Source organism: Melozone crissalis, unplaced genomic scaffold, assembly GCF_028551555.1.
Source record: "Melozone crissalis strain CALT ecotype California unplaced genomic scaffold, PUWL_Pcris_2 ptg000042l_1, whole genome shotgun sequence".
NCBI lineage: Eukaryota > Metazoa > Chordata > Aves > Passeriformes > Passerellidae > Melozone > Melozone crissalis.
The window spans coordinates 40,894,223-40,912,319 of NW_026535820.1; the positions used below are offsets into that span (position 1 = coordinate 40,894,223).

Consider the following 18,097-nt stretch of genomic DNA (forward strand, 5'->3'; position numbering starts at 1 on the left):
AAGGCCAGAAGTGAGAGAGGCTACTTCCTTTGAATACTTGCCCCATTTTTCCTTACTGTCAAATATACACTACCCTGTGGTTAAGTCTGGCTCATTAAAAAAAACCCCTGTGACCTGACTCAGCTCACTAGCTGAGGAGAGGCAGCAAGGTCTCCTGCTTTCCCTGGGATTTTAAGTCTACATGAACACCCCAGAAAGGAATGTTTCCTTTGTGTGATCTGTATCAGATTTCTTCATGGGCCTCTGTTGGTTTAATTTCCAGGCATCAGGATGCTTGCTGTGTTTGGCATCACCCAAATTACCTTATTTGTACAAAAGTTTGCTCAGAGTAAAGTCTTAACTTAACAACATTAACACATGGGTCCCAGAGTCACTACTGTGGTAACCAACCTGAAAAGATTTTGAGAATATTCAAAATGGTAAATTGCAATTTCTGCAATAGTACGACACTCTCAGGGTATAAACGTTCCTGAAGAATGTTGCAGATTTTAGATGCTCTGTAGAAATATCAATAAGAAAACATTATTTTCGTTCCAAGGACACCACCAAAAAATTTCAAGTGACAATGCACAAATACAGTCTTCAATGAAACACACGAGGGTTTCAGTATTAACAGTTATTACATTTGTTTGAACAATTTCAAAATCAGAATATAATGCTTCCATGTTAAAAAACATACCCTAGGAGTGCTAGAAAACACCTTCCCAAAATAAGCAAAATCATAATGGCTTCAGAAATACTGAGAGGCCACAGAATATGCTGACTTGATGGTAAAGAGCAGATAACTAGCATGTAGGGAAAATAAACCACTTTTCTAGTACTTGCTTTTGATATTTTTCAACAGATTAGGTTAATAATTGGCCCTGATGGACAATGGTTTCATGTATTTACATAAAATTAATCATAAAGGTCAAAATGCCAGATCACAGCATCATACCATTTACAGCTGGTATTACAATACCATTTTTCAGCTGGTTTATGTCAGTAGGACCAGTAGCCCCATGAGCAAGACACCCTAGAGATGTTTGGAGCAACCAACTTGTGTCTCATTCAGTTTTGTTTAAATGCAGCAACTCCAGACCAGCAGCCTTTTTATTAAGTAAACCATCAGTAAATCTGAAGCTGTTTCCTCTGCTTCTGAATTACATCTGATCTGTGTAATCAGGCAAATATGATTGTGGGCTCAAGATTCCTTCAGACACTGCATTTATTAAACTGAACAACTTAACTCAATAGCCATAAGACATCAACAAATTTAAGTTAAAGAACCTTTGTATAGCTGTATTTGGATATAGAATAAAACCTCCACTCACGCCACAAAGAATTAGGCCCAATCATTCCTTAACATTTAGCTCCAAAGGCAAAAATGGCTGTTGCCTGCCAATTAGTGGGGGATCAGTATTCAGACTTGCAAGGATTTTAAAACACAAGTATCTTCAAATAATTGTTTCTATAATAGCTCTAAAGAAACCAATTCAAGTATCAACACATATGACTAAACACATATTGTAAACATAAATTAACACAATCATCTAGTCCATACAATGGGTTCTGATACCAAATACAGCTGGTCTGAACAACATAAGTTAGAACAAATCTGAAATGAAACACTAATTAACTTAATAAAAGTTTTGATTGAGCTGTTCATAAACTAAGAGCCCTTCTGTCATTGTCAGCACACAAAATGATTACATGGAAAACACTTACCTCAGTTCTGCCATTACGTCCTTATGTAAACTCATTAGTAAGAGTTTTATTTTATTCCTGTCATGTTCTGCAGCAGACTGAAATATTACTTGCAAAATCTCTTCCATGATCTCCAGAGTTCTGCTTTGGGACTGAGTAGAAGTGTCTCTATATGGTGCATTATAAAAAAATGACTCAATGAAGTCGACTTTATGAAGCTCCGTATTGTTTGCATGCAAAGCTTCTTCTACAACATCAAGATCAGCAATTATGTGAAGGAGGCTGTTTAGCAAGACTGAAAAAGCAGGGTGAGTATTATTCAATTTCTGTCTGCTAAAATGACTGTCCCCAAATAACACACCAGTATAGTCCTTCTTAGACTTATTTTGGAATAGCTCCAGAAAGGCAATAATATTTTTGACAGCCAGCAGTAGGTCATTTGATGAACTTTCATTAGTCATAAGGAAAACTAGAGCATGCATCATTTTAGAATAATTTTTATCGTTACACTCACATAGAATGATATTCACAAGGTCTTGCAGATCTTCAAAATTTCTTGATATGGCATCTACAGATGATGTCTTAAACTGCTCTAGTAAGACACCAGGAGCCATTGAAGAGGACTGTCCAGTGGCCAACTTTAGTAATTGAAACCCTTGATCTATCACCACAAGGAAGTGTCTAACACTAAAATTCACCAATAAATTTTCTACGCTTGTAACTACAGGAAACAAGAAGTTCTCAAAGTTGTCAGTTAGATTGATGTTCCCACTTAAAGATGATATTTTCATAAGCATTGCATGTGTCTGGTTTCCAACAGATGAGAGCGTCATTAAAGGCTGAATTGCAGAAAGAAAAGAAAGAACAGCTTCAGTATTCAGAAGTCTGGAAACTTCACTGGTCATATTCTTAACATTAGTAAGAATACTCTTAAGCGATGTTCTTGACTCTCTGTTCCAGCTTAGGCGATCATAAAGATTATCCAGCTGTTCAAGAAGTCTTTTGGCCATTTCCATTTCTGACTCCGAAATGCTGCCCAGAGTTTCTACGATTTGTAAAGCCATTTGGCTCTTTGGTGTGGAGGAACAATTGATTGCATGTGTATTATTCACCTGCAGTGGCACAGCATAAAGGGATAGCTCATTCCAAAAATCTAGCAGCTCTTTGAGAACTGAGCTATTTATATGATGGAGCTCAGAAAACTTCAAAATTATAGAGTTCCATTCTTTAATCTGATGAAAAAAGCAAGTCAGATTACGAGTGATATCCATCTGAATGTCCTCCATAGAACAAGCGAAACTGTCATCCAAAGTGATGAGTTTAAGCTCCTTAATGACTTCAATGACTGCATTGTAATGCAAAGTAGAATTGGTGTGCAGCATGTCACAGGGTTCAAGAGTGGCATCATTCTGAGGTGTTGCTGTTGTGAGAGTCCAGCAGAATGCTGCAGAAAAACAACCAAAGGCCTCTTCAGGTTCATCAGAGATGTCTGCCAACATCTCCAGCAACGTTAGAAGATCTTCTGCTTGGTTAGAGAACTCCTCATCAGTAAACATTGACATTTTTTCTTCCTGAGTTAGTATGAAAGCATATATTTCAGCTAGTGCTTCTGTAACATTTCCATGAGCCAATCTTTCTGTCAGGCTGATGACATCAAAGAGGAGGTTGAACACATCTTCTGTATTGTAGAGCTCATCGTGTTCAAAAGGCTGTGTTATTTGGCGTACACCAGTCAGGTTCCAGTAACATGATATGTTCTCAAATGCATCCCACCAGTCTGTTAAGGTACCTAACCCAGAGTTCTCAAGGTTAAAATGTTTGATATTTTTAAAGAAACTTTCTAGGTTCTCCTGGACCTGTTTGAATCTACTTATCAAAAACTCAACATCCATGTTACTCATGATTTGCACCAAGGCAACCATATGATTTAGAAGCTCCTTTTCATCTCTTAATGGAATGTCAACAAAAGTAAGAGACTTGAAAAGTTCAAGTGCCTTTCTTACCATTTCAATATTCAGACCTGCTGTTTCTATCAGTTTCTGAGGAAATGTTTTGTGTTCATTTTGCAAGTTTGAGTCAAGTTTTCTAATCATATATTGAAAGAACTCCATCAGCAAACTGATATTTTTCCCATGCAAGAAAGGTTCAATCTCATTGTCCAAATGAGAGGAGCTGTTTTCTTGGAAGTCAAAAGTTTTATTTTTCAGAAGACTTTGGATTCCTGACAAGAGTTCCACTGATATAAGAGAAATGTGGTGAAAAGGATTAAGGAGCATTCTTGAAGTTCTGTTGAAACCACTGGTCGACTGACTCAAACGGGTCTCATTTGACATATACAATGAGCTCCCAACTAAATCACTGATAACGGTTTGTATTTGTTCTCCAGAATTATTTAAAACTTTAATAATAAATTCAAGTACATTTATGTCATGTTTGACATAAAGTTCAGGGATAATAAATTTCAAAGTTTTTGCTATGATATTGAAATAAACACTTGCACAAACCACATCAGAAACACCTAGGGAACATTCAGGGAGTGTCAAATTAAAAACCAAATTAACGAAGTCCATCACATTCATTAGCTTAGCATCTGTCTCAGCATTTCCCAGAGATTGCAGAAGAAATAAAATATGTTTTGCACTTTCAAGGTGAGAAGGTGACTTGTTTTTTTCAGTGGGATTACTTAATCCATATATCCACGTGTTACAATCCTCTGCTTCATCCATCGTACTGTGAAAGTTTAGAAAGAAGTTAAGATGAGATGAAAAATTTGTTTGCAAGTTGCTTATGTCTTTCAGACTATTATCCAAAATTAATTTGGTAATATTCTGGAAAATGCTGATACAAGCCATATATTTGTCTCGAGGTACACTTTTTAAAAAAGCAGATGTGTCATTTATCTCAGTGAGAATAATTTCAAGTTCCTCTTGGGAGAGCTTAAGAATGGTAGAAAGGGAATTTTCAATGGAAAATACACCAGCACCCTTATCTTCTCCCGCAGATGCTCCTGAGATGAAAGCATCAAGCCAAGAATTCAAAAACTCTTCATTAACAATCTTCAGTATAGATTTCTGCATTTTAGTTATCACAGCTCCTATTGTCTCTAAAACACTTTCTAAACTACTATCTTTAAGCAAGTTTGTGGCTTCAAATGCATTGTTAATTACACTTTGAAAATTAGCAAGGAAAGTCTCAAAATCTTTCAAGTCATTTAAATTGCCATGTTCCTGAAAAGCAGCTTTTAAAAGCTTCATTGCTGCTCCTGTAGCTTCAACAATAGCCATAGCTGTATTATTGCACAGTTCATCTTGAGTTACATTTAAAAGGTTTTCAGAGAGATATGCCAAATCATCTCTTAGGCAGACAAAAAAGGTTGAATTCAAACTTAAGATTTCCGATGCTTCTTCAAAAATCTCTGTCCATGCCTGAAGCCATGTAAAAGTGCAGTGCAAAGCAGAAGGCACACTTACCTCATCTCCCCAGTTTGTTACATCAGACAGGATACTGTCCAATGGAAGCAGAATTAAGTCATAAACCTCTACTGAATACTCTTCTGAACTTACATTTGCTAGATAGAAATCAATGCACCCATTATTTCCCAGGCATTCTGGAGGGAGATCAAGAAACTCTTCCAAATAACATAAGACAGCTGTTTGGAACTCGTCATCTATAAATAAAGTTTTAAGGTTGCTCAGAATGTCATAAACAACTTGTATATCTTTTTTTCCATTCTGTGCAAGAAACTGTGCTTGAAACTCTGTATAGTTGTAAATTAATAGTAATTTTTCACAGAGAGACTTACTGGTGAGATTCCAGAGCAGATCAAAAGTTTCAAACAGAAAATCAAAAACTAGTTCCTTATTTTGCAAATCATGCCATACTTGAGAAGATGACATACTTTTTGAAGCCTCATAAAGAAGTTTTAACAGAGTGTTATTGCTCTTAATATTTAAATCCAGATCATCATTCTGGTACAGAGAGAAAATTTTTGGAACAAGAGAGGCCACAATAGTACTGTTTAATTTTTGGATATTTTTGAGGAAATCATGCACAATTTCTCCTAATTCTTGTACCTTATACATAAAATTTGGATTGGAGAGCAATAAAGAAGAAGTATTACTCACTCCAGGAATTGTGCTAAATGAGACATTGACACGATCACCAGACAATGATCCAACTTCATAAAGATTTCTTTGGAATTGTTCACTAAAATGTTTTAAATTGTCCAAAGCAGTAATATTTAACTCTGGCCAATCACTCAGGATCTTTTTGAGCAACACCATACTTCTGTTATAGATTTTATTTTCTGTAATGGAAGATAAAATTCTAGATAGGGTCTCAATTACCTCTCCCTCTTCTACTTGACTCAAGAGAGAAAGCCTAGAATCTAGTTCATGGAATACGATTTCCACTATACGCCAGAAAAGTTCTACGCTCTTTTTTGTCCAGATGCTCTGAAGAGGTTGGAAATTTTTTTGTCGGTCATTATGGAGTTCAGAAACTGCAAGTGAGAAATTGGTGGCAGATTCATCCCCCTCAGCAAAATTTTTTATCCATTTAATTGCATTATTCAAGGCATTTTCAATTAGAGACTTGTTTGAAGAAACTGCAAAATCAAACATTATCATTTTTTCTAGGACTTCTACAAGGTGAAAAAGATGATCCATTTTGTTTTCACCAGAAATCCTTAAGTTTTCTTCTGTCTTCAAAAATTCTTTGAAAGATGTCAAAATCCTGAAAAATTAATCAATCGTAAGGTTTTTTTCTTGTTAGTTACCTAGTAGGCAGCCAAGAATTTTTAACTATATATTATTTAAATTTTAGAATCTAGGTTTATTTACTTAATTCAAGGAAATTACAAATATAATTTGAATAGCAGTCACAAATTAATCACCACAAAATCTGAATTAGCAAAACTTGACAATTGTTTTGGGTTTCAAAAAATGTGACAAATCTCTACTGGAAAGTCACAACCTCATTCAAATCAAAACCTGAATGTAGACAGCAGTTAAAAAATTGTGCATTTATCAGTACTTATAATCAAACTTGCAAGCCACAAGGAGTCCAACACCTTTGAGTACATCACATTTTCAGCTGCTGAAAAGAACAAAGATTTCATGTTCCACAGACTAATTATTTTACAGAAAGGAATGTATATCAAAAAAATAGATCAAAACATCTAATTTTCCATAAATTCTAAAGATTTTTTTGTTTTCTCATAATTATTGAGACTTAAAACATTCCAGTTGACTGCCTGGTAGCTGAACACTGCTATTTTAATATCTACAAAAAACATGAAATCACAGTGAAAATTGGAATGCACCCACTGGTGTTTCTATTGTGTCAGTATTACTTATCAAAAGAAAAAACAACTACTAGCTCTGTAAGATTGGCCAAGAGGAGGTGCATGAAAAAAGAGTCTTTGAATGTAGAGGCCTCAAGCTGAGAATATCTTCTCCTTAAAAATATTTTCTTTCTCTCCAGACTCTGTAATCAACAGAGGTAGAGCACAAAAACATTGTGCACTGCAAACAAAAGGAAAAAATTGCTAAAAAAATACTTTGTTGTTGCTTACAACTGCAGCAGCACAGCAGTTTCCTTTTCTAAATTAGAACAAAAATTCAAAACATCCTACTAAATTTTTAAACAATTTGACTGCAATCTCTCTCTTACTAGTTGATAATGGAATCACTCTCTCACTAGTTGACAAGAAATTACAAGTAATGAGAAACTGAGGCCAATATTATATCTCCTGGAAGTGATGCAAGTCATCCAGCGTGCCATTAGAAAGAGGGAATTATCAGTTCCTGTGCTCTGCCATAGACCTTTCTTGAGCCTCTGCCAACTCTGACAAACATTAACTCCCTTTATGTACAGCTTAACTCCTCTGTAGAACCTTCCAGAGCTGGAATATTTGAACAGCTTGACAAAACATATCATTCTTAATAAGTCCAGGGCTTACAACCAAATCTTCACATAAAGTGCTTACAATTGCATTAAGTCATGAACCAAACAGAGAACTTGAAATTGTAATGAAAGCTCAAAAACATCAAAAGAAATCACAGACTCAGAGTGCCCTAGATGAGATGGCAAATTTCATATGTACAACTAATTCTACGTGTTTAAAATTCTGTTTTCCGTAGGCTGTAGCTGTTGATGAAGGCATCTGTTACAAGATCTCCTGCACAACTGAGCTGACCTCTACAACAAAAATTCTAAATATTTCACATGCACTGGACTTGCTATACATGAGAAGTATTAGTGAGTCACACCAACTACTTGTGGGAATTTAACTTTGTTTGCAGAACAAGACAACAGATTCGTGTCCTAGTTCAAAATGCCAATTATCCACAGCTGCTGATTCCTGTGAGTCCTGATCATGTAGTAGTCATGTTCTCTGCTGAATCTGTAGGCAGCTATATTCTGAAGCATAAACTTAAATTCTTTTCCAGAATATGTAAGCATCAGCACAATTATTTGACTGTATACAAGGTTTTGAACTACAGAATAAAAAGAAAATCGCAAAACAGACAAAAACAGAAATCAATTAAATGCAAAATAAAACCAATATTCAGGTTGATCTAATTTTGTAAGACAAGTTTCAGAAAGAGAAGTATAACTTACCAATGAGATGGAACATATCCTTCTGAAAAATAGGCATTTGATTTCTCATTCCATTGCTGGATCAGGGTATTTATTGCTGAAAAAAGTTTCCTGTCTTCCCTGTCATCTAAAAATTGGGACATTAAATCAGCCACGATTCTTCTAAGTTCCAAAAGGAAATTTTGAGAGAGACTGCTGCTGTTGAGCCATTGCTCAAGTACCTAGTGGATTGAATGCAAAACAGAACATCTCATTAATCAAAGCTTTCTTACTTAGGCAGTACACAGAATTTGCACGTCGTTAAAAAATTCACGCAATCAACAATGATACCAAAATTTCTCCCTTACAACCTGTCTAGACTCTGAAATTATTGACGTGACAAAGGTTGACTTTCAATACAGTTTTGACTGACATGCAAGTTGGCAAAGTTACAGGCTACAGCACACAGACAGCTGACATCCTATGTGGTGCTGACCTTGCCTACAGACCCAGGAAAGAGAAAAGATGCACTGAGGCTGAAATCAACCAAAAGCTGACCTCCATAGCCAGCTACTCAGGCTTCTTTTACCAGACTTCTGCCTACACTGCCAATATGATGGAAGATAGCAGCCTTAACATTTTTGGAGCCCCATAACACAGAGATGATGAAGAAGCCTGCATGCTCCCAATGTGAAATAAGCATAAAAAGGCCTGACCAAAGCTACTGACTGCTCTCCTTTTCTTTTCCATTACCTTTCTCTTAAATGTCAAGTGAATATAACTGATTTACTCCAAGAGATATACTGAGATATTCTGTTCACCAAGATAATTCACAGTGGCCAGCAGCTCACAGTATTTCTGGTTCCCATAATAAGAACATCAACCCATGCTAAGAATTTTAAAATCATGACTGAAATTATCACTGGGTTTTCCTACACAGGAATTAGTGCATTATTTTTGGCAGTCGCATTGAGTTATTACCTCTTACTTCATACTTCACCATATAGCAGGGAAACCTCAAAGATCACATTTTTGAGGAAATACACAGGAAGATCTACATTTGTTCTTTACATAATATTGCAAACATCCCCAGACCAGCTTGATACATTATTCTTCTTTTTTTAATGGATAAAATTATGATGATTCAGTATAAAAACAAATACCGATGTTAAGGTAGCTAGGTGCTTTTCTTAGGAAACATCAGATATTTAATTCTTTTGTCCATGCAACTACACATATGTCATTACAGAGAATGCATGGCAAGCTATTCTGACAGATGAGAATTTTAAGATGCTCTGCTGGAGGTTTACTTTTATCTTGCTTCAGCCTCGATTGCCAGAGACAGTGACAGGAAAAAAATAAATTAATTAATTATATACCAGTGGAGGTGTCTAGTCAATTTTCAGTTTTGTTCAACATTCAATCTCAGGTGGAACAGTAAACAGCCTCCTCTGACAGGTCTCTGCATTGCAGCATATCTCATCACATTCCCTACTACATTTCAAATCTGAATCTCCATTAATGAGAAAATCTGATTGAGTGGACACATGATGATAGATTATACTTCCACTATAATGATTCTTTATAAGGATTATTTCATTTTATTTGCAAGAAAGTTCATTAAAACAATTTTATAGATAACTTAGATTTTTTTTTAACTGAGATACTGCTGACAACCTACATGCAAAAATTAGGAATTCAAACTATTAACTTATTAAAGTTACCCGTGCATAGAGTTTGAACTTGCTGACAGCATGAACAAGATACAGTTTGGCCTCATGCTGTGCAGAATTACAGCCCTCTCCATTATTCTCCTTGTTTGCTTCATCTTCTGGGACAAGAGCCAGAGCAGAGCACACAAACTGCTCCAGTGTCTCTCCTGTGGGAATCTGGCAAGGACACAAGAAATTGATGAGTATTTCAAGAGCGTTTCTGAGTGTTAGCTCTCCTATCAACTTACTTATCTAATGAAAATAAGAATAACACTTAGCCTTTTCAGCAAGAACAAAGCCCATCTAAGCCAGCCTCTCATTCCCTGGCACATACTTCAAAGTACTCCACTAGCAGGTTGCTGTATAAAATACCAGTGGCCCCATTAGGGTGCTCATACATGACGCCGAATGATGAGACTTGTATATGCAAGGAATTTTCACCTTGTAGCTACACTAGTATTGCTACTTCTACAGTAATTTGCAGGCTGGTACTGAACTAATTTGACTATGACACAGCACCCTTATAGTAGAATAACTATATTGAAACAACTTCACGAGTATAAAAATTACTGATATAAAAAGCACTTAGTACAATGATGTATCTCAACCAGTGATTACATGCAGCAGAGTAGTTTTAAATTGAGGTTGGTGGGTTTCAAGAGAGTGGCCAAGACAACAGAATTTTTTCTTCGTAGACTAATTTTTAAAATCTGTGATGAATAATTAAATATTCCCAAGCCTATAATTATTAAAGCTTACAGAAATAATGCCATACATTTTAATTCTGGTATTGCCTTTCTGAGATGCTTTGCATTCTTGCTCCTTTCAACATTGACTAGAGAATTCATAAAAAGTTTTGCTGGTGTTTTGAAATGAAACAAAATGGGGTGTTAGATACAGAATTGAAGTGCTCCAAACAAATATTATCCAGGCTTCCATATTTGCTTTCATAGTTTTTGATGGTCTTCAAAGTTTAACACAAGAACAAAGTATTGAGATAGTAGTTTAAATAGTTACCAAGTGAGTAGCCTGGGATTTCACAGTCAGCCACAGTTATCAAGCTGCAGTTGAATGCAGTTCATTTGGTCAAACAGGCCATCACTGATATTTCATTAAAAGGCCATTCAAAAGTCAAGGGTTTTTTTTATAATTTATCAGTTTGTTTAAATCTGCTATTTTTACAATGAGCTCTTCTGGAGTATAACTCTAAACTGTACTGCTCTACAAAGAACAGATTTCACATAAATACCAACATGTCCTATTAAAGAAACTGTGGACTTAAGCACAAATTCAAAAGTCGTTTCCAGTTTTCTGCAGCCAAACCAGACCACCACAACAGACAACTTTGGTGTAGAGGATAGGTTGCCCTATCTGAAGAAAGAGATTTTCTTCTAGATGTGCTGCATCACAGGCTATTTGATTAAGAACCACTAAGACAACTCAGTCTAGTACATTCATATCAAGATTGCACAGCTGAGAAGAAAGGACTCTTGGTCTCCCTTAATTTACACACAGAAGAGACAGGCATTCTTTGTCCAGCAAATGAGATGACAAGTGCTGCCAGACAGGCTAATCCTGTCAGACTCAAATCAAGGATTTGGTTTAAAAGCTTAGTGAAGCAATCCTCAAAAATCTCTACTTGACTGGTTAATAAACACAGAACTCTGCCATACACAGTTGTTACTTCAGAGAAGCATTCATTAGCATATAAAACTGGACCTATCAATATCTTCATGTGCAGAGATTTCAGCTAAAGCTAGTCTTTTATTTGATGGGAATGAAGCTAGGATATTTAACAACCTTGTAGCTGCTGCACAAAACTAAGACTCTGTAACACAGGAAAATACATTCAGGGTACAAATAAAAAAGAAATATTGAAGAGTTAGACACTGAAATTTTCAACTGATTTACCTCTGTTAATTGTGCTGTATAACTTAGCAGCTTCTCAACATGAGGGCCATCAAAACCAAACCTGGATTCAAGTTCTGCTTTCACAGCAAGTGGATTCCACAAAACATCCCCAAAAGAAAGATTGTATTGAAAACCTGAAAGAAAGGAAATATTTTCTTTATGTAATTCATTCTTTTTTTTTCATGTTGTTTCTTGGTGGTTCTGACTTGCTGTGATCCAAGTACCATGTTCCCAGCTTTTTTGGGGAGTGCAGGATGAGTGCACCAGAACACAAATTTACCTAGGATAAAACCCATGATTGCACTAGTGGTAAGGTCAGTCAGTGTGATGGCATTTCAGCAGTTGATATGCTGATGGTGGGATACCCCTGCATAGCAATTGCCAGCAAAATCAGCAGGGTGACATTCTGAACTGCACAGAGGCATGCAAGGTGTGTGTATGGACTGGATGTGAATCACTAGTGAGAGTGACAGTAATGGGAGAATAACAGAAATTCCAGAGAAATCAAGTTCATCTTCTGTACAAGGGATCCAGCACATCAGCTTTGTCCTACATCAGCCTTCACTTTTGCAGGTGAAGTGGGATTTAGACTGCATATTACTCTTAGCCTGACTTCCACACCAAGCAGACAGCTGCACCTATACATTGTGTGCTTCAGCTTGCCCATGAAACTTGCTCCTGACCTTTTCTTGCTTTCCTGGGGCCAGCCTACCTTCTCCAATAAAACTCATCTTCCATGGTGAAGCAGCAGATGGAGAAATGTAACCCTTCAGCTGACAGCAGAATTTATGAGAACAGAAGAATGAAGCTTAAAGTAAACCAGTCATAATGCTTAACATGCATGTCCAAAAAAATTGCTGTCCTTCTATCAAATGGAAGAAATTATCCCTTGCATTGGTTTAGTCTGTCTCCAAAATTCATTGCTAAACCATGATCATTCTAAACACTGCGTATTAGACCAGTTTATCTGCCGCTTTGTTTATCTGATAGTTGCCAGAGTCTGATAAAATTTAGTTATCAGTATTTAAAAAGCAGATCAGTAGAGAAGTAGGTTAGCAGTACAAAAATATAGTTTAGTCTCTGCACATCAGGAACTTAGCAGAAGGTCCAGCAGTTACTATCATATATTTCCAGAATGCTTATTAGGAAGTTCAAGGAAAATCTGAAGCAAATTTCTTACCTTCTAAGCTCCTATCCTGTACTGATGCAGCTGTCAAATTCAGTGCCATTTTCACCACTTCATAGAAACTTTGGCCCAGTGGCATCATAGCTAAATCCTTCAGTGAAGTTAAGGTACTGAAAGTGGAAAATAAAACAAAAATCAAGCTCTCTATGCACCCAAAGACCTGAAGGGATTTGCTGGAAAGAGACAACTTTCAAGCAACTGAATAATAAAATACTTTTTTTTACCATTGAAATTAGAGTTTAATTGAACAACTAAACAATTGAGATTTTACAGTTAGAGTATCTCAAACACAAATTGAAATTTTACAGTTAGTGTATCAGTCAATTTCCATTAAGGAAATGTGTCCTGAGAGGACCAATGTCCTCTAAAAAAAAAAAAAAAAAAACAAAAAGAAAATAAATGTGGAAAAATAAGACCAAAGTACCACCAACATTCTCTGTTATCCTCACAAGAAGGCAGAATCAACACAGAATACTTATATTTTACTTCCCATCAATTTAGAGGAAAAAAATTTTTAAAGCAACATAATATTTATTCTCACAAGAGATTAAGCAAAATGCATTACAGAATCCATTGAGAAAAATATATCTATTGAAATTCTTACAAGTCTCTGTCACCTTAGCTGTGAAAAAAAAAATCTCTGTTAATGAAACTGTAACTTACTACATAAAATTTATGTCAAATTTACCAGTTATTTCCTACCAAGTAATCCTTTCTTATTATGCAAATAAGGATACAGTTTTCCAGAGTGGGCCATCAGTTTACAGCATTCATAAAAGAAGGGGAAACAAACAAACAAACAACCCAAAAAGTCCTACCCCTACCATAAAACCCAAAGCCAGTCACATAGATGTGAAAAGTTTTGTTAAGTGCCTCTGAGAGACACAGCAAAACATGGTACAGACCTGAAAGTGGGAAATGTAAATTCAGAACCTTTCTATTGGCTTAATTCTTCCTTAGAAAGGACCACTAGCTAGCCTAGAAACAAGCATTGGGTTTTGTGGTTTGCTTTCCAAATTGCATTAATGAGGGTAAATTTGGTTACTGAAGAGCAAAGAAATCTTAAAAAACCCCAAGCAATTGAAAACACCAAAACCCATATGTAAACATCTAAGTCTCCCATGCAGTTTTGCATGTTAATAGCTCATAGAACAAGCTGAAATAAGGTTACAAATTACTCAGGCATAAGGGAATAATAAATAATTTTGAAAAATCAAGCACCAACATAGGTGCAATCCACATATTGTAAGAGAAACTTATTTCCCAGTTTGAAAAAAAGTTATGTCATCATATCCTTCTTATCTGGGTGGGGAGCTACTTTTGTTGTTTTTCTTTGGTTTGGGATTTTTTTAATTAAAAAAAAAGGAGAGTGGGATGATAAAGGATGGCAGAACAGCACAGTAATTTCTCATTCATGATCTTTGAGCCCCTGCTTCCCCATGGCCTAAGGCTGATGAGGTGCATGGCCAGTCTAGCACAGGCACCCAGGTTCAGTGGGCTTCTCTTGCTTTATGATTGTGTTATTTGACTGCAGTGACAATTGCCTATCAACCTACTACAGCAAACTGCCTACCCTGGCAAATACATATCCAACCTTCACCTAACAATTACCTTATTTTACTGAAAATTCCTGCCCATATGTGTCTTGGTCTATGCTTTAATTCTATGTCTTCCTCTGAACCCAGCTGTCCTTTACAGCTGATTCAGAACACAGTCTCTGAGATGTTTTTCTTACTGTTTCATTTCTTGCAAGAGAGCACCTAAAGCTATTCTGACAGCAAGAGGCTGAAGAAACAAAATTGAGTAATTTTGATGATACTGACCAAGATCTACATACATTCAGATCAGATTAGTATCAAAACTATTATTTTCTTATATTCATATGTACATGTCCTGTCTTTCAAAGATCCCAAAGGATATTAGAAGGTTCAAAGTCATATTATGTGATGGGATTTTCAGGCATTATATAATTTCAGGTATTGCTAACACGGAGCTGCTTAACAAAGAATCCAAGGGCATCTCTGTTGAATTTGACAAAGATGCAAAACCTCATTAGAAAGGAATCTGTCTGGGTGAAAATTCCTAACAAGTTTTATAAAAGCAAAATCTGGTAAGGAGAAGAAAATTTTAGCCTCTTTACAATGTAAAGGATGCCTATTTTATTAAGTAGACAGTGAAAAGAACAAGAATTGCAGAGAAAATTTTAAAACAGAGCACTTTCAAGAATGTGAAAGTACTTACTTTTGAATAACTTTTAGAAACTGTGTTATGGTAGCTAACTCATCTTCTGTATAAAAGCTGTTCAGTCCAAGATGAGGGAGTGAATGCAGCAGGTTCCAGAAATATGGTTGCTTGTACAGATTTTCTGCTCTAGAAATAATTTTCTCTGCTTCATTCAAATCCATCTTTAGGTGGGAAAAAAAAAAGTTACATGCTAGACTTCCAATAACAGAAGAAAAAAATAAAAATAAAAAAATATCAGGTGCCTGTTATTTCCCTGACCCTCTTGAAGTTTAAAACATTCATAATATTTTTCTGAATGTGAAAACATAACCTCTAGATTTATCAATATACCACATTATTTTGGTGGTATTTTGAACTCATGGAGGCTTTGTTTCTGATATGTCTCTCTGCTCTGATGGAGAAATGGAGCTGGAACTAAAGCCAAGGCATCTCATTCTGCTCAGAGGTGTAACCAAGGGAAGGATTATCTTGGAGATCTCAAGCCCTGCAATGAATGGGTCTGCCCAGGCCTTGCCAACCTTGCCTCATAGCTCTTTGCAAGGCTTGTAGGGGTCGCAAATAAAAACTTAAAACAATGGCTCTTTAAAGGTGACCTGCCTGGGATAAAACAACTTCTTTCATAGGACTACACAATATTTGCTACTCTAAATTAATGTCTCTCTAGGGCTTTTTTGCACAATGATGACATAAGCATGCCTTATATAAAAAGTCTTGTGTATATACAAGCTCGATTTCCAAAAATGATAATCTACTGTCAAGTCTAATATTTTCTTAATGTTGAGAAATACATTCTTTCTATTCTATATTGCATTCCAGAAATGAAATTTCATATTGATATGGCTCCTTTCAATCAATGAGATCTTATGAGCAATTAAAATTGCCATCTAATTTCAAGTTATAAACAGGAAATCTAGGTTTCATGAAATAGCAGTAACAATCAATCAAATATGGAAAAAAATACATCTGATAGATGAACCTTTAAATTGCTCCTAATAAACAAACGCCCTTCAAATAGTTGTGGATTTTAGCTACTAACAACCTACACTGGTTTAAATAAGTAATCTAGAAACCATTGAACATCTATCAAATTGACAAGACACCATTTTTTCCTTCAAACATCTTTTTCTTTCAGATAGTCTACTTAAACTTGACAGGTTACAAATTTCTAACCATTATAATAAAGATCCTCAAATCCCACGTAATCTCAAAACAGATTGTAATAAATACTTACAGTAAGAAAAGTGGTGATGTTATGGAGCCCTGTAAAATTAAATATTTTCCTTTAAAGAGAAGCATTATTAGCTTTAGAAGAATCTATATTGTAAGCAAGAGCAAGCAGTGCACAAAGGATGTTTCTAGAAAAGTAAAGGCACATGAAGCAACTAATACCAAAAGACAGTGGTCCATTTGATTTTCTGTGCTTCCCAATACTTTTACTATAATCATAAAAACAATTTAAAACACATTTCTTACTGTCAATTTTTTTTCAGGCAAAAGCATCATGCCAACACTACATGAATGTCCTTGCTATCAGAAGCCAGGCATGCAAACTGAGATTTCACCTAAATCTTTCTGCTTGAAAACTCAGACAGAGACACAGGGTAGTGGGAGGTGCTCAGTGCCCCCGGTACAGCAACAAAGCTGTGCAGTGTGGTAAATAGGTATGATTCATGCTGACAAAATTGAAACAGTAATCAATATTGATACAGTAATTGATATTTGGAAATAATAAAACAGTTAAAAGGTGTAATGCCAAGAAAGAAAGGGAGCGGAGAGGTTCCACCCCCTCCCCCCTTTTCCTGCAGATGGTCAAGGCAGGAAAAAGCAAGAGATAACAGTTACTAAAAATTAACAGAAAGAAGGGAAAATCTGGTTGGGTCCCAGGAAAACGCTAATTATATGAGATTTATTGCTTTGATGCTTAAACATAATATTATGTTAGTTTTGGCTCATATTATACTAGCTTGGTGCGCACACATAACCCAAAGGTGAATTAAAGGACATCGAGGAAGAGGAGAGCCTTCATCAGAAAACAAGCCCCAAAAAGTGGTGCTACCACCAAAACGAGTGGTGGCACATGCACGGTGAAGGTGGTGATGAGGGCAGAGGTAAAAGTGTGATGAATGGAAAATGGGAGGAGATGGCATTGACACATGGCATATAAGGGGGGAATCTTCAATTGGCAAGCTCGTACGTGAGGTGGCAAGGGTGCAGAACCCTGCACTCCACACCCCACGGTTATCTTTTGCTTATGTGCTGTTATTGGAACCAAATTATCCCTTATTTTAATCAAATTATATTGTCAATATTTCAAGTGTATCTGATTTTAAATATTTTTCTAAACTATTCAATTAAAATTGCTGCTACTTCTAATATTGTTTGGGGTTTTTTTTATGATGGGATAATTGGGCAAATATAACAGCAGTATGGGTGGAAATGGAACAGGAGACCCCGATCCTGATATTTCCAGTCTCACTCTTTCTGTGCAAGACTGAAGGGCACGTAAGGTGAGAGATAGTGTGGTTTTCCATTCTATACTCTTTAGTACAACAGAAAAATACAGGGATGGAGCATTAAATCCTCATAAACTACTTTTGAATACATGTTAGAAAAAGTAACCTCTGATTTTAATCCTTATCTTTTAAGTTTTCCTCTCATTGTTTTCATAACTCTCAAGTATACAAGGGCACAGTTTCGGAAAGCTAAATTTTTTCTCTGATAATTTTGATGGCCACAGTGTTGGTAATCATAAAAGTGGCTTTTTTTAGATCAGCTA

At 36.0% G+C, this 18,097-nt stretch overlaps 1 protein-coding gene across 1 annotated transcript in view; it reads right to left on the minus strand.

The window, feature by feature from the left end:
- ABCA13 (ATP binding cassette subfamily A member 13) overlaps positions 1-18,097 on the minus strand; it is a 169,136-nt gene that overhangs the window by 136,402 nt on the left and 14,637 nt on the right. Inside the window, exons 5-12 of the mRNA XM_054285153.1 lie at positions 16,553-16,581; positions 15,319-15,482; positions 13,072-13,187; positions 11,892-12,025; positions 9,993-10,157; positions 8,311-8,510; positions 1,708-6,420; positions 391-497 (exon numbers count right to left, since the gene is read on the minus strand). Of these exons, the coding sequence (XP_054141128.1) occupies positions 391-497; positions 1,708-6,420; positions 8,311-8,510; positions 9,993-10,157; positions 11,892-12,025; positions 13,072-13,187; positions 15,319-15,482; positions 16,553-16,581 (5,628 nt within the window). The remainder of the gene's footprint in view (positions 1-390; positions 498-1,707; positions 6,421-8,310; positions 8,511-9,992; positions 10,158-11,891; positions 12,026-13,071; positions 13,188-15,318; positions 15,483-16,552; positions 16,582-18,097) is intronic.